The 20,181-nt window shown below is 45.2% G+C and overlaps 1 protein-coding gene across 3 annotated transcripts in view; it reads right to left on the bottom strand.

Moving 5' to 3' along the window:
* The window catches only part of CAMK1D (calcium/calmodulin dependent protein kinase ID), a 236,106-nt gene that overhangs the window by 88,113 nt on the left and 127,812 nt on the right, over positions 1-20,181 (bottom strand). For all 3 annotated transcript variants that reach the window (XM_074573301.1, XM_074573302.1, XM_074573299.1), the window contains exon 3: positions 5,836-5,910. In XM_074573301.1, the coding sequence (XP_074429402.1) occupies positions 5,836-5,910 (75 nt within the window). The remainder of the gene's footprint in view (positions 1-5,835; positions 5,911-20,181) is intronic.

The following is a 20,181-nucleotide window of genomic DNA, read 5'->3' as shown; positions in this document are numbered from 1 at the left end:
CGGCTGCTCTCAGAGTGCGCTCAGGCATTGGGCTTTGAAAAAACAACGGGAATTCAGCACTTAATCACGACTTGGCGCTTTGCTTACTTATTTGCAAAACATACAGGTGAAAGGCAAAATCACAATTAAATAATAATAAAAACTTCTGCAGATTTTACGGCAGGTATGTACCTACCTGCCTGTTGGAGCTGCCCACCAAGCCATCACAGGGCTATAAGGCGCTTGCGTGTGGCAAGGGAGAGCTGATATCAAGTGCAGAGGAGGGCAATGAAGCTGGTGAAGGGCCTGGAGAATAAATCTTATGAGGAGCGACTGAAGGAGCTGGGACTGTTTAGTTTGAGGAAGAGGAGGCTGAGGGGAGACCTCATCACTCTCTACAACTACTTGAAAGGACGTTGTAGAGAGGTTAGGGCTGGTCTCTTCTCACAGGCAATTAGTGATAGAACAAGAGGGAATGGGTTCAAGCTGCAGCAGGGTAGGTTTAGGTTGGACATTAGGAAAAAATTCTTCACAGAAAGAGTGGTCAGACACTGGAATAGGCTGCCCAGGGAAGTGGTGGAGTCACCATCCCTGGATGTGTTTAAGACTTGTTTAGATGTGGTGTTGGGGGATATGGTGTAAGGGAGAACTTTGTAGAGTGGGGTTGGTGGTTGGACTTGATGATCCCAAGGGTCTTTTCCAACCTAAATGATTCTGTGATTCTATGATTGTATGATGAACAGCAGGGATGGGGACATGGGGACTCTGAGCCTCTAAACTTCTGGGCAGAGCTCTCCTTGGTGGGTGACTTGCACGCAGCAGGAATGAGCACCTGTCATCTTGGCTTTTCTGTGATGGAAATCATCTGAATAATTCAGCAGAGTTAAGATGCCAAGATGGAAAAACCACAAAGTCAGGGGTTTTAGGCTCAGTTTGGACTGACCTTTTTGCAAAGGTAGGGAGAAGATTTTCGGGGTTGGCCAAACCGGGCTGCTCACCCTAAAAGCTTGTTCTCAGCAGAGATGTCAAAGCCTCGAAAGACCTCACACAGAGGGAATACTCCAGTTTCTGTGGAGAATCAGTAACACCAGCTGATGGGATGCGGGTAAAGCAGCCCTCCTACTGAGAGGATCAGACCTGCTCTTCAGGAGCACAGCCCCCCAAGGAGGTGGAAAGCTATATCAGCCTGGAAGTAGGGTTTTCACTCTCTCTAACTAGATCCTGGTATTAATAGGAATTCCCCTGGATTTGGCACTACTCTTGACCGCGAAAAAAAAATGCAGAGAAACTCAGAGGTGGGTATTCATGTTCGATCATTACGTACCTAGCTACATGCTTTCCACAGCCTGCTTCTGAAACCTTTCCCCATCTGACCAGTCTCGTTACCTTCAGGAGGAATTAGAGGTATAAAACTTCCAGCATAGCAGGTTAAAATTGCAGCCTGGAAGACTTAGTTATTAGGACATAGTCCATACCCGTAAGGACATTAAGCAATGGTGTTGATTCCCTGGGGAGCATGCGACTAGGGATTTTTAAGAACAGGTTAGAAAAAAATCTGCTAAAGCTGATCAGACAGTACAGGCAGCATATCCTGCCCTGGGACAGAGAGATGAATTCCATAAGTTTTGGAGGTGCCTTTTAGACCTATTTTTAGCCTGTTTTCCAAAGGCAGTGAGGCAATGGCTCTCCATCCCAGTTTGCCAGCCCTTGGTAATTTCTGACCCACCGGGTGGACTTCAACCAACTTTGGCAGAAGAGTAGAGATATCAAAAATATTAAGTTCCTACATATTTTAAGCAAATATGGATGAATAAAGGAGAACGTGGAAATTAATGTCTTCATTGATTTTCAACATGGCCCCATATCCTTTCAGAGAGGCAATGGCCCCAGCTCCTGTGGCTGTGAGTAGTGCGCGGTGCACACAAATCTTCAGGGAATCAAACTTCGCTGCTTCACGCTTCAGTGCAGGAGAACAATATGGATGAAGCTGGAGCTGAGCTTTGGGAATCTGCTCTGACCAGCCCAGGCAGCACATTCAGAAACAGCGTTTGCCAACGGCCCCGTAACACTCAGACGGCAAAGACTTGTTTATGTAAATCCATTTTTATGCATGATTTTCCAGCATGCAGAAAATGAATCATCGATATCCAAGGAGGCCGATTATGCCAAGGAGATATAAGTATCTGACAGTACTAACAACGACAGGTTATCTGGATATTTCCCTATCCCGACGAGATGAAGCAAGGCAGATAGCTTAGAAGATACCGAAGGGTAATTGCTGCCACGTGGCCCCAGTACCAACCAAAAGTCCTGTACTTGCTCATTAACAAAGTTTACGAACATACCAAGACATAGTTCAATAAAACTTCTATTTCTGAAAGTACTTTATTTCTCCCTGTCTTTTCCAATCCTCTGGGGAAATCTCACCCTGCATCCATAAGGAAGGAAACTTTCAGAATATTTTAGTGTTTATCTTTGTTGCCTGTGCAGCTCTTAACAGTACTATAGGAAATCCAAGTTTGGAAAGGAGCAGGTGTTTTCTTGGTTTGAAAGCACATCATCCTAATGGAAATACGACAAAATCTAAATGCTGTACAGTACTTTTCTCTACTGCCTGCAAAATTTTAGCAGAATCGTCATAGGAGAGGCAGCAATCATCCTACATCTGTATTCTGCTTTGCAGCTGCACCGGTAACTCCAAAGCTGAGCAATACTGCTTGGAGCAAAAGTCAGCCTGGAGTTGTCCATGACCTTGCCAAACTAAGAGTCACTGGGTTGGAATATCCTGTATTTTGGGAAAATAAATAAAGAAAAATCGGCCCCGTCATTTCTAAGGAACAAGTTAATGCTTTGAGACAGCACATGAAAGTCCGAGCTGTCAAACCTGGGGTTCTCCAAGCCGGACTTCTGGTCTACCTTGCACTAAGAGTATTGTGACAGTTTGAAGTTTTACGATGGCTTGTACACAATGAATGTAAAAACAAGGTGGTGAAACCAAAGCCAAAGATCAGATTTCCCCATGAACGTGCCAGGAAACACACAGGACAGGTTCACCAACAGCTACATAATCCTGGGAAGAGGTCCCAGAGGGACTGGTAGGAATTAAGTGTCAAGCAGACGTGAACAGCCACCCCTTCACCTCCCTTCCTACCAACTCCAGTACGGACACTGCCACCTGTGCTTGCCCACATCTTTGACAGAATAAACAAGGTGCAATATTTATCCTTTAAGTTGTCCTGCTAACAAGCATGGCTTTCAAGTAAAGTAGATGTACCAGAGGGCAAACATAAACAGGGAGGCTCAGTCTACCTCCGGAAGCCTCCTTCTGCAGAGGTGCTGTGAGATGCCCAGGGGCTCTAATGTTGACTGTCCACAATATTGCAAGGAATGGCAATGAAAATACCGTCCATGCCACATAAAATCTCCCTTGGGAAACATTAGGTAGTGCCCACTTAGCAAGTAATGAGCCAGGGAGAAGGGCATATGGATTTGAGATTTGTTGTGCCCATGATACTGATCTTTAAGTGGCCCTAATCTTACACACACATCTCTTTTTTCTTTTTTTTTTTTTTTATCTAAATGCTGCTTCCTGAAAGCTGCTTGACCAGAATTCCTTCTACTTCATATCAAACCCCAGTTTTAGATGTAGACAACTATTGTCATGTTTAGGAGAAACACTCAAAAATCAGAAGCCAAAAAGCCCACAAGGAATCTAATAATAAATAGGGCAGAGACGTAAACAAACAGATACCTTGTGCCGTGCAATGGTTCACAGCTATTGTATCAACAAGTTGGTGTTACCCTGGAAACAAGAGATTATCTGTGCATGCCTTCTCCCAGACGGGAGCCGGGAAAGGAGGCATGCAGAATTAATTCTGAATCTTCTGTACTTTGCAGAGTTGCCGCCCAACTATTGATGCCAATTGATCCCAATCCCAACTACTGATGAAAATTCGGAGGCAGCGCAGAGGTTGCACCATCCTTAACACAAGGTCCTCAGCGCCGAGGGTGAGTACCTGGCCACCTTGTACTCTCCACCTTGGGGTAACACAACCCATTTCCAAGAAAGCTCAGAAAGGTTATTCCCTGGAAAAAGCCTGTGCAGAGCAGAGGACAACACGGCTTTGTCTGATTCACAGCAGCCAGGAGGGCCAACAGCAACGGCTTGGCACAACATCAAAAGACTTTAATAAAATTAAGCTTAAGCTAACGTGTTGTATCCTACAGCTGAGGCCGATTAAGAGCACGCACGCACACAAGGTTCGTCACACGGGCTCTCTGCGTGAGTGGGAGTTTGTTATGGTGCTGTCCCTTGACTGCACTCAAGCATGTGCCCATATTCAAATAAAATGATGCCGTAGTTTTTGAGGATTTTTCTCGCTTTTTATGAGTCGGAATGATAAAAAACATCAATCCTGCTCCTCGGCGGGGCTGGGGAGCGCTCAGAGCTGCTACCCCAAACGCTGTGGATGGGTTCCCAGCTGCTGACTTCAGCCAGGCGTCTCACCCTGGCGGGCATCAGCAAAGCTGTGTCCTTCTGGAACAGCTAAATGCTTGGCCCTTGAAAAATTAGTTGGCTGGGTTTACAGATACATCTACAACAAAAAAGATAATTTCCTACTAAGCGTTGAATTGTGAGCAAGTAGAAATTTATACTATATATTCAGTGTCACCTATGATTACAGACCAAGATTTCAGATAACCCAGTGATCCAGATGTAAGAAATTTAGAAAAGTGAGGGTTACACTACATTAACCAAGCTAGTAATAAGTAGGAGTAATATCAATTTTTTTTCTAAAGAGATTAAACAAAAACATGGATTTGTAAATCAACCGGTCACAAAATTGGTCCTTCCCACAACCTAGGTGGTTTGTTGGAATTTGTACGACACTGATGCTCCTGTGCAAGTCCTTTTGCAGCACTCTGGGCTGAAACGTAATGCTACAAAACCAGATTAAAAATGTACAGGGCGCTATTCTTCCCACACTGCCAGCAGAACAACTTCTAATGATACCTCCATGCCTGGACGTTACCAACAGGCAAGGGACCGACATGGTCTCCCAGGGCTTCCCACGGGGTATTTAATCCCAGAGCTGCCTCTTTCAGATCCTCCAAGCTTGCCTATGGCACATCTGGCTCTTCATAGCTGTGTTTTGTCCCTCTGCCCTGTCTGCTCTGCTCGTTTGAAAAAGAAAGAGACTAGAGATGGTAAGAAGACAATGTCAAATAATGTTTTTTAATTGATTTCAGAAAGAGAGGGAGAGGGGAAAAGTAGCATGAGCATCATTTCCCCCCTCCCTGCCAGGTGCATGTAATGGGAGGACCAGGTCAGCCACAGTGTACCATGTACCTGATGGGATCCTGATCTTCTCAGGCTCAGAGGGAGAAAACGTGGAAGAAAGGGGGCTCTGGTGAGAGAGACATGTCAAGAATGATACAAGCTACCACTGCTGCTGAGACAAGGATGATGCTTTCTTGCAAATCCAGCACCCTTGCACATGGTGGCATCTCAGGTCACCTCTCACTCGGTACAGACCAGGTATCTGTTGAGTCACAGAGGACTAAGCTGTGGCAGCTCCTTACGTATGGAGACAGTTCTGATCCCGTTAACATCTCCATTTCACTCTGGTTTGATTTGGGTGAGACTATTCACGAAATACGTTCGTTCCCAACTGCACAACAGCCCATCCCATCACGCCTGGAGATGCATTTTTAACCACCTGCCGAGGATTTTGCAGACTGCAGCACACAAGACAAATACCTCCCACGTATCCCATCTTTTAGCTTAAAGAACAAAAGCAGAACAAGAAGAGTTGACAATTTTGACACAGAAACGTCATTGTGTTCAATACTTACAATTGCATGACCAGGTATAAATGGTTCGGACTCTCATAGATGTCTTCCAGGGCAACTATATTTTCATGCTTGATTCTGAAAAACCATAAGATAAGATGAGATGAAATACTGGTTTTTATTTTTTTACGTGGCTGCCAAACATATAGCTATTTTTAGTTAGACGCTACTTGTCAGTCTTTATTCAACATCACAAAATACAATATTGATCAAAGTAAACAGTCGGGAGCGCTTCGCAGACCAGAAGACTGTTAATACTCATAGAAAACTCCTTCAGTCCTCTCTGAAGTCAAAATATTTAAGGGTTAAGTATCTGGGGCATTAGAGGTTTACAGCTCCCATGTCAGGTGCATGAAGATGGTCGGTTGGAGGTTCAAGCCTCAGGACAGCAGCAAAGCAGGGTGCGAGGGGGTGATGGAGGCAGGGTGCGGGCTGGCAGGGGGAAGGCAGGGATTTGCCCCTGTGCGGAGGCTGGCACAGGTGGGCAGCTGTTGTACGACAGCCCCACACTCCTTCCCACCAAATTCGCCCCCCTCCTGTGTCACACCTGGTCTGCACACCCGAATTTCCCTGCAGCGTTGTTAAGCACCGCGCACTTTCTGCGCACCAGCTCCAAGCATCTTCACGGGTTTGCTACGCCTTCGCCATTCCCACCGATCATTCCCACGACGCCTCTTGTCAAAATGGTAGCTTTACAGAGAAAAATTGTCTCTACAAGCATACATCTAATTAACTAGTAAAGCAATGCCTCTCTGGGCTTGCTCCTTAAATGCTTACAAATAATTTCCAAAGGATACATGTAACTTGTGCAAACCCTAAAGAGACTACCCGTACAACTCCGGGGGCAGAATATTAATTACATCAATTGCAGACAATCATTTTAAGAGCAAGAGAAAGCAGAGACCACTCATTAACCAGCAGATGGACACATTCAGAAAGAAAGTAAAAGTGCATCATCAGCAAATGCAAAACTCTCTACGTATTTCAAGGTTCAAGTAGCTTAATTAAGATGCTTAATTATATGTCAGGTCGTCATCCTCAACGGTCTCAAGCACCCTAACGTCTGTGTGAAGATGCTGAGAGCAGAAGGTCCCCTGCGCCCGGCAGGATCTTTCCCGTAAGAACGCAGACTAATCCAATTTCCTCTGAATTCACTGGAAAGGTTATGACTGATCTGGATTTACGCCCATAATCAGTCATCAAAAGCTGCATTCATATAAGGACCTTCATGCACAGGAAATTTAACATCAACAATAAGTGAACTCAAACATAACGCGCTACAGGATGTCAGAGAAACAAATACTTGAGTAGGCTCCTCACTCTACATAAATATCTGAAAAATCCCATGATATTTCAGCAAGATTTCCAGGTAGACTGCATCACAAATTAAGTTCTTAATAGTGGCAACAGGAAACCAATACACCACCCACTTGGCTTTACACAGCACATGTTTGGAAACCTTCATTTTGCTGTGCAGGTCTAGTGCCTGGTCCCTTAAGGGTTACAGTTAGGGCAAGGGCAGCTTTGCCTCATTAGTTGCTAGTTGAAGGTACACTAGGATCCCAAATGACATTTCAAGCAAATAGTCACTTTTAATGGAAATTATTAGATGCATTTATACATTTTGCGTTTCCACAGGCACATTCACATGACCACTTCTTTACCTCATACCATCACGATCAAGAAGGTGGCTTTAGCACAAATAGTCTGCCATAAGGTTATCTGTTTAAAGCCTCCAACTTAGTCTGCCGGTATGGTTTTTACCATGCACATATTAATGCTTTGCATTTCTATTCTTGAGAACCTCAGAGGTTCTCCAAACCCACCTAACCCCCTCTGAGACAGCTGCCAGCACACCTGACTGTCACCCACGCCGCTAACGGGGGGGTTACCCACAAAGGCCATCAGCCGGGGAGGCAGAGCCCAGAAAAGAGCTCATCAGCCACGCAACGCCGCACCCCGAGGGCTGCCGCAGGATCCTCTCCCCTTTCTGATTTGCAAACCAAATGGGCACCGCGCCCGCTGCACTCTCTGAAGGCGGATAAACTTGCTCGGTTTTAAAGCGAAGTGGGGAGAAAGAGTTTAGTCCTACCACTGTGGGGTCCAATCTGCCCCTCTCTGAAACCAGATGCAGGACGTGAGCACGTGGGATTCAGGGAGACGGTGAATATAAAGGGAAACCTGGAAAAAGGCAGCAGCAGAAGCTGAATCACTCCCAAAGTACAAAGGGAGCCATCCCCATAGGGATGAGGGTACTTGGAAGGACACATCCCTTTGGGAGGCAATACCTGTGCGCACTGGCCACCCCAACTGCTGGTGGCCGCTGCACTCAAGGGGCTTGCTGAGATGGGAAGGAGGCATTTTTTTTCACTTTGCCTCAGCCTCCCCAGGACCTGCAGGACCTTAATCGTGGAGTTACGCAGTGCTTCATATTCCCAGTGAAGCCCACGTCGCATACATGTGAATCAAGCAGCTTGACCTGCACAGCATTTCTCTACTCAGATGGACTCTCGAATGACAAGCTATTTAAAGGAAAATGGAAATCAAAACAAAAAAAAACCAAACCAAACAAATCGATGGAGATCACTTGGGGAGAAACCTATGGTTTAGATCAAGCTGCAGATTGTGTTCCTGAAGCTGGAAGAGAGCAGCCATGGGCTTCCCAGCAGAGGTCACTGCAGCCAGCAGCAATTCCTGCACTCCTTTCTTCACTTTAAAGCATGGCCGAGAAATCACCTGCAGCCCTGATGCACAGTAATTAACCTTTCAAGGCTGAACATTACAGTAACACCCTGGGAATGTGGTATCCTCACAGCACTTTATCGGTACCACAAAGATCAACCGGGGTACCACAAAGGGTACCGCAAAGATGAGCAGGCAAGAAGATTGGGGGTGCCAGACACGCAGGTAACAGCCAAAGAGACACTTCTGGCTTGCACAGATGCTCGGGTACATCAAGAGCCGAGGAAAGCACCTGTAGCGGCAGATACTTGATGGTCATGGATCAGGAGGGATTTGGGAATGGCTTAATTAACTCCGCTTTTATCCCCCTCTAGAAGCGCCGAGTGAATCTCAAAGGTTCAGAGGATTCATTCTGCTAAGCCTCCAAATGCCTCCACGCTGCCCCACCGGTGATCTCGCTTAGCAGAAATGCCCACCGGACTATCTGATCTCCTCAAGACCTGCCAGGATTTATTTTTTTAAAAGGCGTTGCTCTCATTTTACAAAAGGGGAGGCGGCGTGCAGAAAAGCTAGAAGTTTTTCTGTAATCACAGGAGAGAAGGGAGAAGAGTGGGCTGAGAAACCAGGTCCCCCCACCCCAGAGTATTATCTTAATCAACGGGCCATATTATTGCAATCCCTTCTCCTTCCCATCTCGGTGACAGTATCTCAACCCCATTTTTCTGCAGCCTTTTTTTCCCTCTTTCCTCCCTTTTCCAGACTTCCCCCTTCTCAACGTGTGGCTCCCACGCTGCAATAGATAAACCTGCCCTGGGTTAAGTCTGCACAACGCAACGCATTGATGTTGTTGTGGTACGTGACGGTGCAATGCTATGACTGTAGCAGGGGGACATGGACTGGGATGACAGCAATTCCTATGAATTATTTCCCACAAAAAGAAGAAAAGGCCCAAAAGTGAGCATCAAAACATGAGCTTGGTTAAAGCAAATTACATCAGATTATATAAATCGTTATGAACAAGGAAACATCCAGCTACGGAAATCTCCTTTACCACCCTTTCAACCTCCCCTTCATCACACTTGCTGTTCTCCCTGATGCTCTCCCTCCTTCCTGGCAAACCCTGGGTGATGCTCGCATCTCCCACACCCTGACGTGTCCCCACGAATCCCCCCATCTGTGACACGAAGGTCAGGTGCCACCTCCAGCCACTGCTGCTTTGTTCATTTTCAGGGATATCCTGAGACTATTCGACAGAAAGATGTCCAGAAATAAAAATACAAACAAAGAGAGGCTAACACTAACCAATTCACTCAAGACTCTTCACCTTTAACAAGGTCCATGAGACGCTGGGATCCAGGGGACAAAAAAGAGGAAAATAAATCCAGGAGTGAGAATCGGGGTAATTTAAGTATACAAAAAATCATGAAGAGTGATTAATCCTGGTGAGAAACTATGAAGAGAAAGGATAGATTCACCATTTTCAGGGCAATGCTGGTTTGGATGCCATGCTGCAGGCAGACACAAGCCACAAGGGTCAATACAACCATGAAAAATTATTAAGTTTTCCATTCAGCCTTTCAGGTCTACAATTCTGCCCTACTGACAACACAAAGCTGTCAACACCACTATTGAATGGAGGCAACGTTGCACCTGAGTGATATTTTAACAAAGGAGCAAATTGCCAGCCAAAACTTAAAGAAGCAAACTGAACTGGGCAACCAACGACTTCGGGTGACTTTTCCGAGCATGGCAGCTGTGCAAACAAGGGCTGACGGGAGAGCGTTTGATCTGCTGCAGAGCCCCAAGCACAGACTGGTCTCCCCTTTGCTCGCTGTGGAGTCGTTGCACAAGAGCGTTGATAAGGGAATTGCCGTTTTTCCCAGGCTGCTGCAGCATTCAGTGCTGCTGAAACACAGAAAAGTCTGCCCCTGAAGGAGCTGAAACCCTTTCCCAAAACAAGCTCTGACTTGACCAGGAGTGGCATTTGGCCCTGCATGACACTTTCCTTCACGCCAAACGGGGTGTGCTGCGGCGTTGGAGTAGTGACGAGTATGTGGCATGGCACTCCAGTGATGCTAAAATCCACCCCCACCATGGGCCAGAACACAGCCACCACGTCCTACTCACTGCCACCAGAAGGGCACAAGTCCCACAGGATCAAAACTAGACCAAATGGGCAAAACTCACTTCAACATACACCCCCCAAAAAATAATAATTAAAAATCAATATATTCCATGGGCTTTGCCTGGAGACTGCTTTTAAGAAGCAAAGGATTAAAATATGGCAGTTGATGTACAGTAGGGGAAGCTAAATCCTTTAATGACTGAGCTTCCTGTACATCTCTGCTGGCTCCTGACTATCCCAGAGGCCAAACAGCTGAAAGAAAACCAGTTGCATATTGCCATAAATCGTTAATTAGAGGGGTAGCACTCAATGTGGATAAAAGCAGAGGACCCAGATTTTGCTGTTGCTTTGGCTGCCAAGCTGCCAGGACAGCATGTTAAATATCCCAGCTGCAAAAGCATGCTATAAACTATGATTGAATCACTTACGTTAACACTTATATTTAACAATGAAAACTAGGATCAGCTAGAATAATACTGTGCAAAAACCTTGGGCAAACACAAGAGCCTTTTAAGTAGGGCAGGTTCCCTCCCTAACAACTCTTTCTGAGTCAGTGTTACATTTGCAAGACATGACATTTAATGCTGCACCTCCATGAACAGCACGTGGCATGCATAAAATGCCACAAGAGCGCACAAATAATTTTGTGAAAGCCAGAACTAACAAAGCCCGAGTCTGTAAGGATTTGTAGCTTTGAGTAACCAAATGTCTTTGTGAATAAATGTTCCATTGTTTCCACATATAGAGAGTTTTGCCAGCAGCATGGGGGTTACTGGGCTTGATGAATTCACTAGTTGGCCAAGGTAAGCGTTTAAATCACAGCTTCTGCTCTGGAGGACCCTAGAAACCTACCTCTGCTCAGCTGTCTTATTCACTGGAAACGAGTCTATAATTTCAACAGATATTAGGATAGTCTCACACGTATTCACACACAGAGTGATCATATGAGATTGCTTTCCACATGAAAGAAAAGTACCAGAAAATCTTCAGGATGGCTTGTAATGATGTGACAATGCATGGGAACAAACCAGCCCAAGGGGAAAACGTGACAAGTCTGCTAAGAGGGGAACAGGGTAAGCGAGATGGCAAGGGTCGGTACAGGGAAGGAAACAGGTGGCTGTCCTGGAAATGGCTGGCTGACTGCAGGACAGCTCTGCTCACCGATTCTGGTCTGGAAAAACCTTCAAATACTGATGCTGTCCATGGGACTTGCAGTGCCTTTCCTTGATGCAAGGCATCTTCGAATTCGGACCTTTGAAAATCAACAGGACATGTATGATGTGAAGTGCCATAACTGTAACTCTGCTCCCTCCCTTTCTTATCCTGTAGCCCCCATACATCCTCTGGGAGGGGTATTTTACAGATGGATATTCCCCATATAGCTTCACTGATATTTGTGTGAGCGGAGTTCAGCGTGACATTTCTCCCATTGTCCAGGTTTCCCTCCCACGTGGACTTTCTGGTGTGAAGAGAAGAAATGTAAGCTCCAATTCAAGCCTTTTTTTTTTGCCCAGTTGGGATTTATCAGGTCTCTCTCATCCAACAACTCTCTGGTATCTTCTACCTTGTAAAAGGTGACTTATAGCAGACCTTTCCCCTTCAACCCGGGCACAAACTATCTTGTGGGATTTTATATCTCAGACTGAAACCTTTTGTCTCCTTGACGATTTCAGACCGCTCAACAGGCCTTTTATATCACCGTCGCATAGTCAGCAAATAGTCTACTGACAGCACTGTGCGATGACTCCAAGCAGCCAGGAGAGGTGGCCCCAGGCAGTTCCCAAGAAGCAAGCAGGAACTGCACAGGTTGGGGCTGCGCGCAGTAAAGTTTGCAGAGGGAAAAGAAGGGGGTTGATTGATTTTATTTACTTTTGCATACAAAAGTGAAGTTCCAGGTTGGAAGATCATCAAATTAAAAATGCTCATGCCAACATGGGGACAGTACCCTTGGGTTAGTATCATCTGAGGGTTCAGCAGCCCATGGTAAATAAAAGGCAAGTGGTAAATGGTAAATATCACCAAGTCAACCACCCTCCCCTGAAACGGACATCTTTGGAGACAGCTTTAGAAGAAAGGTGCAAGGTTTAATGGTACCGAGATTAATTTCTGCTACTTCATATCCAACGCACTGTTCCTCCCCCCAGCAGACAACAAGTACATGGTCTTTGTGGCAGTGGTGACGGCTTCTGTGGCTGAGAATGGGCTTTGGTCTCCACCACCTCAGATCAGCAGCCTCCCTCTCTTTCACTCACAAACACACATGCAAATAATGTGAAAGTTAGTGACACCTCAACTACGCACAGAGCAAAGATGTGAACAAAACCAGGCAGATGTCGGTTTTTCTTAGCAAAGGTGGATCTACAGAGCTTACAAAGCCAAAACATCTGGTTTTTCTCTCTTACTGCATTTAGATTGCTGGTTTTCTGAAGTTATATCCTTAATTTGCTTATTGCAAAGAGCTAGAGGAGGTTTGCAGGATTCAGTATTGAATGTTCCCTTGCATTAAAAATGAAAGAGAACTCGTATTTATGAGCAGAAAAACAGAAATGGTGCTACGTCTCACAGCCAGACGGTGTTTTTGACCTCCTCTGATCTCCTACCACCACGACAGCTTTTGTCCCCACCCACGTTGCCCATCTTACCTTGCTTGATCTAACGACTAGACAAGGGAAAGCTAATTCCAGCTCGAAGCCAGATGGTTCAGTGCCCATATGTTGATTGTCTGGACAGATTAGCTAAATCTCTGCGGCTGGAAGGCCAAGGAGTTGAATTTTGGGGTCACGTGTGGTCTCCAAACCACAAACTGCTCTCAACACTTGAACGAAATTAGTATATTTACTAGTATCTTTAAGACCTCTATGCTTCTGTCAGCTTAATTGGAGGGGGTAGGAAATATCATCACACAGTCCTGTCTGCTTTGGAAAACCAGCTAGGAGAAAGAGAGACCCTCAATGGCCTAGAAGATGGGACACACAGGCAAACGTGGAGATTTCACAGTGATGATGTCAAGTTGGAGACATTTTGCATCTGGAAACCTCAGCTGTGTAGTTAAGCAGCTGAAAGACTAACTGGCTGTGACAAAACCTACCCACATACACGTCTCAACTTCTGATCCATGCCCTACCTCGTGTTATACTACCTAGCAGTGTAATCCTTCTCTTCATTTCTAATTTCTCCAGATCCTGCGAGATCCTACAGATCCTCGAGATCCTGGGCTGGCTCCTTCACTGCCGGGGGCATTTGCAGCCTGCGTGGTGGCACGTCTTCCTGCACCACCCTGCACAGCAATGCGGCTTGAAGAAGGGGTAACTGTTTGCTCACCTTAAAAAATAGTTTGGTTCCCTCCTGGGACGGGGAAAGAGATGTACGAACCCCCTCAGACCCAGATCACATCTATTTTCCTCCTGGAAGTACTTTCTAGCCATCAGGCATGATGCTGGATGAAAGGGGATGCTGGAGGCAGCATCCTGACCGTTTCTGAAACAATAGCTAGCTCCAGCTGTTGTGCCATTCATGCTGCTGGGTCCATCAAGCACGCAACGAGTGATCCCACAGGGTCATTCCCCCCCTAGGACACAGGCTGAGGTTATGCCCTGTTTTGCCTTGCATCTGGATCGCAACAGAGCTCAGACAAAGGCTGAGCATCTCCCGCACAGATGCATGGGGTTTTGCTAGGCACCGGTGGAACTTTATAATCCCACACAGATGTAGCAAAAATTAATATAGGCACTTAGAGAATAAAAATGAGGGATTCCTAGATTGCACACCTGGAGATAGGCGCCGACCTTGTGTCCACTTGTCTCAAGTATTTTCGCATGAAGGCTGCTCAGTAGCCTTTAAAGAAAAAGAAATTCAAGTTCTGGGTCTTCTCTTACAGTAACTCATAGCTTCAGCAGGAAGACTAGGATCAAATAACCTTCTGAAATCCTTGGATTCCTACAGTAGGACCTGCAGCCCATTTAAGGCAACAGGAATATCCCCATGTCAGTGCCATCCCTGATTTCAGGAGCTCCCCTGATTTCCACGGGAAGCAGACCAAGCCATCAGAACAATGGTTTCCAAGCAGTGGATCCCAGTTGGCAGCGTTCAAAAAGGCTTGCAAAGCTTAAGCAAAAACCTCCAGACTGTTTAATTTGAAACACATCAAAACAAATATTAATGATGAATTAATCATTAAAGGTGAAAAAGATAAAAGTAGTGGCTGCAAGGATTTATCTCAGCCAAAAACAGCGAACCATCTTTTAGTCGTTGGCAGCAGCCCTGTTTTTCCAGTGTGGAGGAGTGTGGATTTACATGTGCAGCCAGTAATTATAGCTGATTCCCACTCCCTTGCCTGGGACACATGAGGAGCTACGTGCAATTAAAGGTGGTGAGCAGCTCCTGAGATGAGGTGGGCTGCTCTGAAGGGGTTTCGTGCAACGACAGATGAACAAAAAAGGAGGTTCTATTTGCAAACCCCTTGAGAAACGTTGCCTTAAAGAGGCAGACTGACACTCTTGAAAGGGTGATCTGGCTGCAGGCAGAACAGCTATCCCTGTACCTTGTCTCACAAAATGAGAAGCTCTTATTAGTTTATAGGGAATGGCGAGCTGGATAACTAGTATGATGCTCTCCTCTTAGCCTCCTGGTTCTCAGACGAGTGCAGTATGTACACATACGTTCAGTTATATCTGAAACCTGGCAGCGGATACCACACTTCTGAAAAGAAAGCTCTGCTATCCGTGAAATATCCATTTGACACAGACACAGGGACGTTTTTGTCTACTATTGTCTCCTTTGTTGATTTGAGTACATACTAATGAAGGGTGAATGTTACACCACCCACAGAACTGTACAGGTAAGCTACACAAAAACATGGATAACTGGCTATTTGGATGAGTGTGCGACTGAAAAATGTAAAAAAAGCTAACTATTTCATCCCACCATACGGGAAATAAATGTAGCTATCACCCAGGAGATGTGACAGAGCTGGGACTCCCAGCTGTGGCTTGTACGGGATCTTTAGCTATGGGGTTACCCTAATATCTAGTGCATATGGGTGAGGTGGACCCATACGGCTGATGATAAGGACAAATAACAGTGCAGAGGTGGAGACCATTTACAAACTCAGAGGACAGAGATGGAACCAAAAGAACGCTGTGCCTCACGGCATGAAGCAGGGCTATGCTCTACAGTCATATCCAAAGAGGTTTATGCCTCAAAACCGCATTTTCTCCACAAGAAAAGCAGAAAAGCAAATGGGCAACCAGGCACAAATGACCCCCTGAGCATAAACTTTTTGCCCTTGATGAACTTGATGAGTCCTTCACATGCTCATGGTAGCTCAGACTACCATGTATTGTTGCTGGGCAGCCTAAAAAATCACAAGCCTCGATTGGGTCCTGCCAGCTTGAGTGTGCATGTAGTAATTAAAGGCCATTACAGTTCCTCAGTGCCATGCTAGAGGCCAACACTGTCAGATTTGCCCTGTTGAAGTTGTCTCCGACTGTGAGGAACAGCAAGTGCTCTCCCAAAGTGGTGGGAGACCCCATGGGTGCAAGGGGGTATAATAAGAATCTCCTCGCCTATCCTAGCATGTGTGGTTTTGAGTCTTGATCAAATCTTGATGCATCTGTGTCATTAGGACCACTGTGCCTCAGCCGTGCTTGCCTGCCCCCTGCCCACCTGGCTGGTCCCAGGGCCACGTGCCCAGGGAGCGGTGAAGCCAACAGAGCAGGATGCCGGAGCACAGCTCTCTCGGGGCTCCTGGGCAATCCTTAGCTGGCATCACATCAGCGGTCTGACTCAAACGCTCGGTCTGCGGGGATGAGCCGCATGACAAACTCAGCAGCAGCAACCTGCCAGAAAAACCCCTCCTTCCCATCAAGACACCGGGAAGCCAATTTATTTTATTTATTGAGAAAGACAGAAGGATAAGTAAGAGGCTAGGCAGGTTTCCACGTTTCATCATCACTGTATTAGGACACTCCTACACAGAAGACTGCTCCCCCAGTTGCCTGTGGGAAGTGCCAATAGCCCTCGGGTGAGTCATATACACCCTATACCATAAGAGAGTAAGTGGGAAAGCTCTGCACGGCGGGGGATTGATCTCGGAGGATGATCTGTGTTCGTTATGAGTTACTGTCCTCAATCACAGCATAGAGAAAGCCAAACTCAGAGGCAGATTCACTTCTCCTGACACCTGTGTGAAAGCAGTAGGACTGTCCTGGAGCCACTCCTCTGCACAGCTGGTAATGACAGAGGAAAACACGGCTTCAGTCCTCTGAAACTGAACCTGCCATTTTAAAACTTAAGTGAAGGCTACTAATGTTCTAGCTTGTTTTATTTTGAGTCTTCCCAGATACTGGAGACAAAAATATGCCTTCTGCTTCCACTGCTATTGGGCTTGCTTTGCACGTGGTCTTCAGGAAAGAAGCAGAGGGTCAGAAGAGAAGGAAAACTCCCAGCAACGGGCAGAATTAATTGTGCCATAATTCAGCTAGACCAAATCTTGAAATCTTTAATCAGGCAAGACCACTGGGGGTCTCACTTGGCTGGATTCAAATCTTGGCAGCGTCACTGTAGAGTCCAAAGTAGGCCTGAACTTGACACACCAAGAGGCAGAAAAGTCACTTAACCAGAACAACATAATTAGCAGAAACCCTTGCTAATAAGGATGCATTTGGCTTGTGTATAACAGCTAATTGGTTTTTAACCAGGTGAGAATAGGTCTGAGAAAGTTAATCTCCCCAGTTTTACAAAGGATATGATAAAGGGGGTCTAATTAAAAATTAAATAGTGTTGAAGTTCATTTATTCTTGCTACTTGTATTACGGTGGTGTACAGGGACCCTATGTATAGATTTCTATTTTTAGGAGAGAGAAACCTGGATTCACAAATGTCCCCAAAGTGCCTTTGGGGAGGTAACAGAGAAGTTTAAACCAGAAGCCAGGTCTGTACCTGCAGTCACTTGCCCAGTAAGGAGTACTTCAGATTGCAGTTCCCTCTTTTCCCATGGCACGGAAGTAAAATTTTTAAAAACACCCACTCAGTAGTCAAGGACCAGACTTCTAAAGATTATTAGGTACCTTATGATGCAAGTAACTTCCTACAGTAACTAAGCATCAAAGCACTTTCAAACATCCTCCGGGGGATCTTCAGATAGCTAAATATCTTAAAAATATATCACCGGATGATTTCTAAAGGTGATATACCCACTAAAGAGCTGAAAGCCTGGAATTCTGCCATAGTTTTAAACCCCTAATATCCACTGCAGATGGAATTTTTTTAAATATGTCACTGCGGCACTGTCCTGCTCCAGAGGATGGACGTTAACACCACCAATACTTCAGGCAGTAACAGGCAGAAAATTAATGTCATAAACAGTAATTAACTTTAAAAGACCACAAAACCTTCATGTAGATTAAATGCATGTCTAACTGTAGGAACAGTAGGGCTAAAGAGCAATATCGCAACGACATATGGGTTATTTTTCCATTATTCTAGGTTTTACGACTGCTCATTGACTTTCTGCGTGTCATGATGAAGCAGAAACGGGAATAAAAATAGTTTGAAAATAAGAGCTTATAAATGTATTTCAAATGATGATGATAGCAGATCTATCTTTTTCAATTTCTTGGTTTTGTTGACTCTACTAAGAAGAAATCAGTATGAAAAAATGGGTTGTTCCATGGCGTTCAAGAGAACATTTTCTAACCAACTGACTTACAAACTCCAGTGCTATAGATTTCTAATATTTTATGCAGCCAAGTCACACATACAAGTCACACACAGTGACTCATTTTTTCCTAAGCAATACATCTAATTAATTCAAGGTATTTAGAATGAAAGGTAGCTATTAGATGAAGTCTAAAATAAACGGTACTAAATGCAGCCTTTGGAGCTGATGGACACAGGGCATCCTGGTAATGTCGCCCTCTCCTCTGCCATGCTAAAAGCTGCGTTGCTCACCGCAAATAACACTGAATTAATGCATTTAAACTGTATCCTTTTTAAAGAGCATCTGCCAATAGAGCTTGCCGGGATGATGCTGGAGCACCCCTAATACAACAAATTTTTCTTCACAAGGGATGTGTCAATTTTGAGCCGGGGGGAGCACGTGTTTGGGAAGAAGGTGTTCTCCAGCTCAGGCTTTGAGGCTACTCAATGCTTGGCATCTCCCACAAGAAAAAAGGAGCTACAAAGCAAGGAGTGTGATTTTATAGTATTCGCTCCCACCTATTGTATTCTTAATTGGGACAACGCACTCGTTTATGACACCTCATGAAGCAGTCATCAAACCTACCTCTTTTTCATCATTACCTCAGCTTTTTGTGGCTTCAATAAATTCAATGTCTTGTCACAAATTGCAAGTGTATTAGCGCTTCATAGATGCTGAGCACAATAAGTAAAAACTGCTGGGAAAGTAATCGGTGATGTGATTAGCATCACAAACTTGAGGTTAGAAGTTCACTTCTAGATGAATGTACACATTCTCACGGGGCTTATCATCTGTGATCTGGTGATCTCTCAAGAGCTGGGTTTGGAATAAAATTTACAGAACATCTCAATTCCAAATGCAACACAAATACAGGCGCAGATGTTCCTATACAATTCCTAATTTTGCCTGAGCTTAAAACCTAGAATCGCACAGGTCCATGACAATTATGTGTCCTCTCACATTTCGCACTCTCCCATGCAATGCCCCTGACAAGCATCCTATCCTAGTCTTTTTGCCCTGTTTTATCGCTATATCCGCCTAATTATACTTCAACTTGTATATTACTGCATTACCATGTCACTCTGTGCTCTGGTGGGATTTTAAAATAACAACATAGTTGATGCAAATAATTATTTCCTCCAGCCAGGAGGACATTTGTGTGTTCTCAATAGGGCCGTAAGAGAGAGGAAGCTACCTGCTGAGTTAATGCTTCAGCTCTGAGTTTCCATTAACCTCCTAACTTCAACCATTTTTTATTATGAAATCATGACCTTCAAACCAAGCATACGGAAAAAAAAGTACATTTCTCCCCACTCACACAGCTCTGAGGTGTGAATGGAAACACTGTTCTCACACTTTTAAAAAAATCTACCTTTGAGCAAGGACCAAAAATGAAAGCTTGCAAAGCCAATGGCATTTGTGTAAGAAGTTATGAGCATTTCAAAAGGAGCTGGAGTTAGCATGGAAACCTGCTCAGGCTTCAGGCTGGCACAAGCTACCAGCAAACATTATGAAAAATACTTTGGAAATATTTAGGAAAGAAAAAAATCATGAATCCACGTTTGGGCTTCGATGTGTGACTTGACGCCAACTAACAGGCGCATCAAGAGGCACGAACAGTAGTCAAGAAACCAGGCAGAAACCCTCAGAGATACCAGACGACAAGGAATGTGTCTCTGCCACCTTATCTATCTTTCTGAAAGATGGAACGGACAGGAATCAGTCAGTTGGAATGGGCAGAAGAATGACAGTTCTTACTCCAAGGACACACACTTGTAGATATCTGAAGGTAGACGATAGGATAACCAAACCTTGTGTCCTTATTCACACTAGAGCTGGTCCA

The sequence above is a fragment of the Larus michahellis genome, chromosome 1 (genome assembly GCF_964199755.1).
Source record: "Larus michahellis chromosome 1, bLarMic1.1, whole genome shotgun sequence".
Lineage (NCBI taxonomy): Eukaryota > Metazoa > Chordata > Aves > Charadriiformes > Laridae > Larus > Larus michahellis.
Note: the sequence above shows the minus strand (reverse complement) of the source record. Positions and strands in the feature narration are given on the sequence as shown.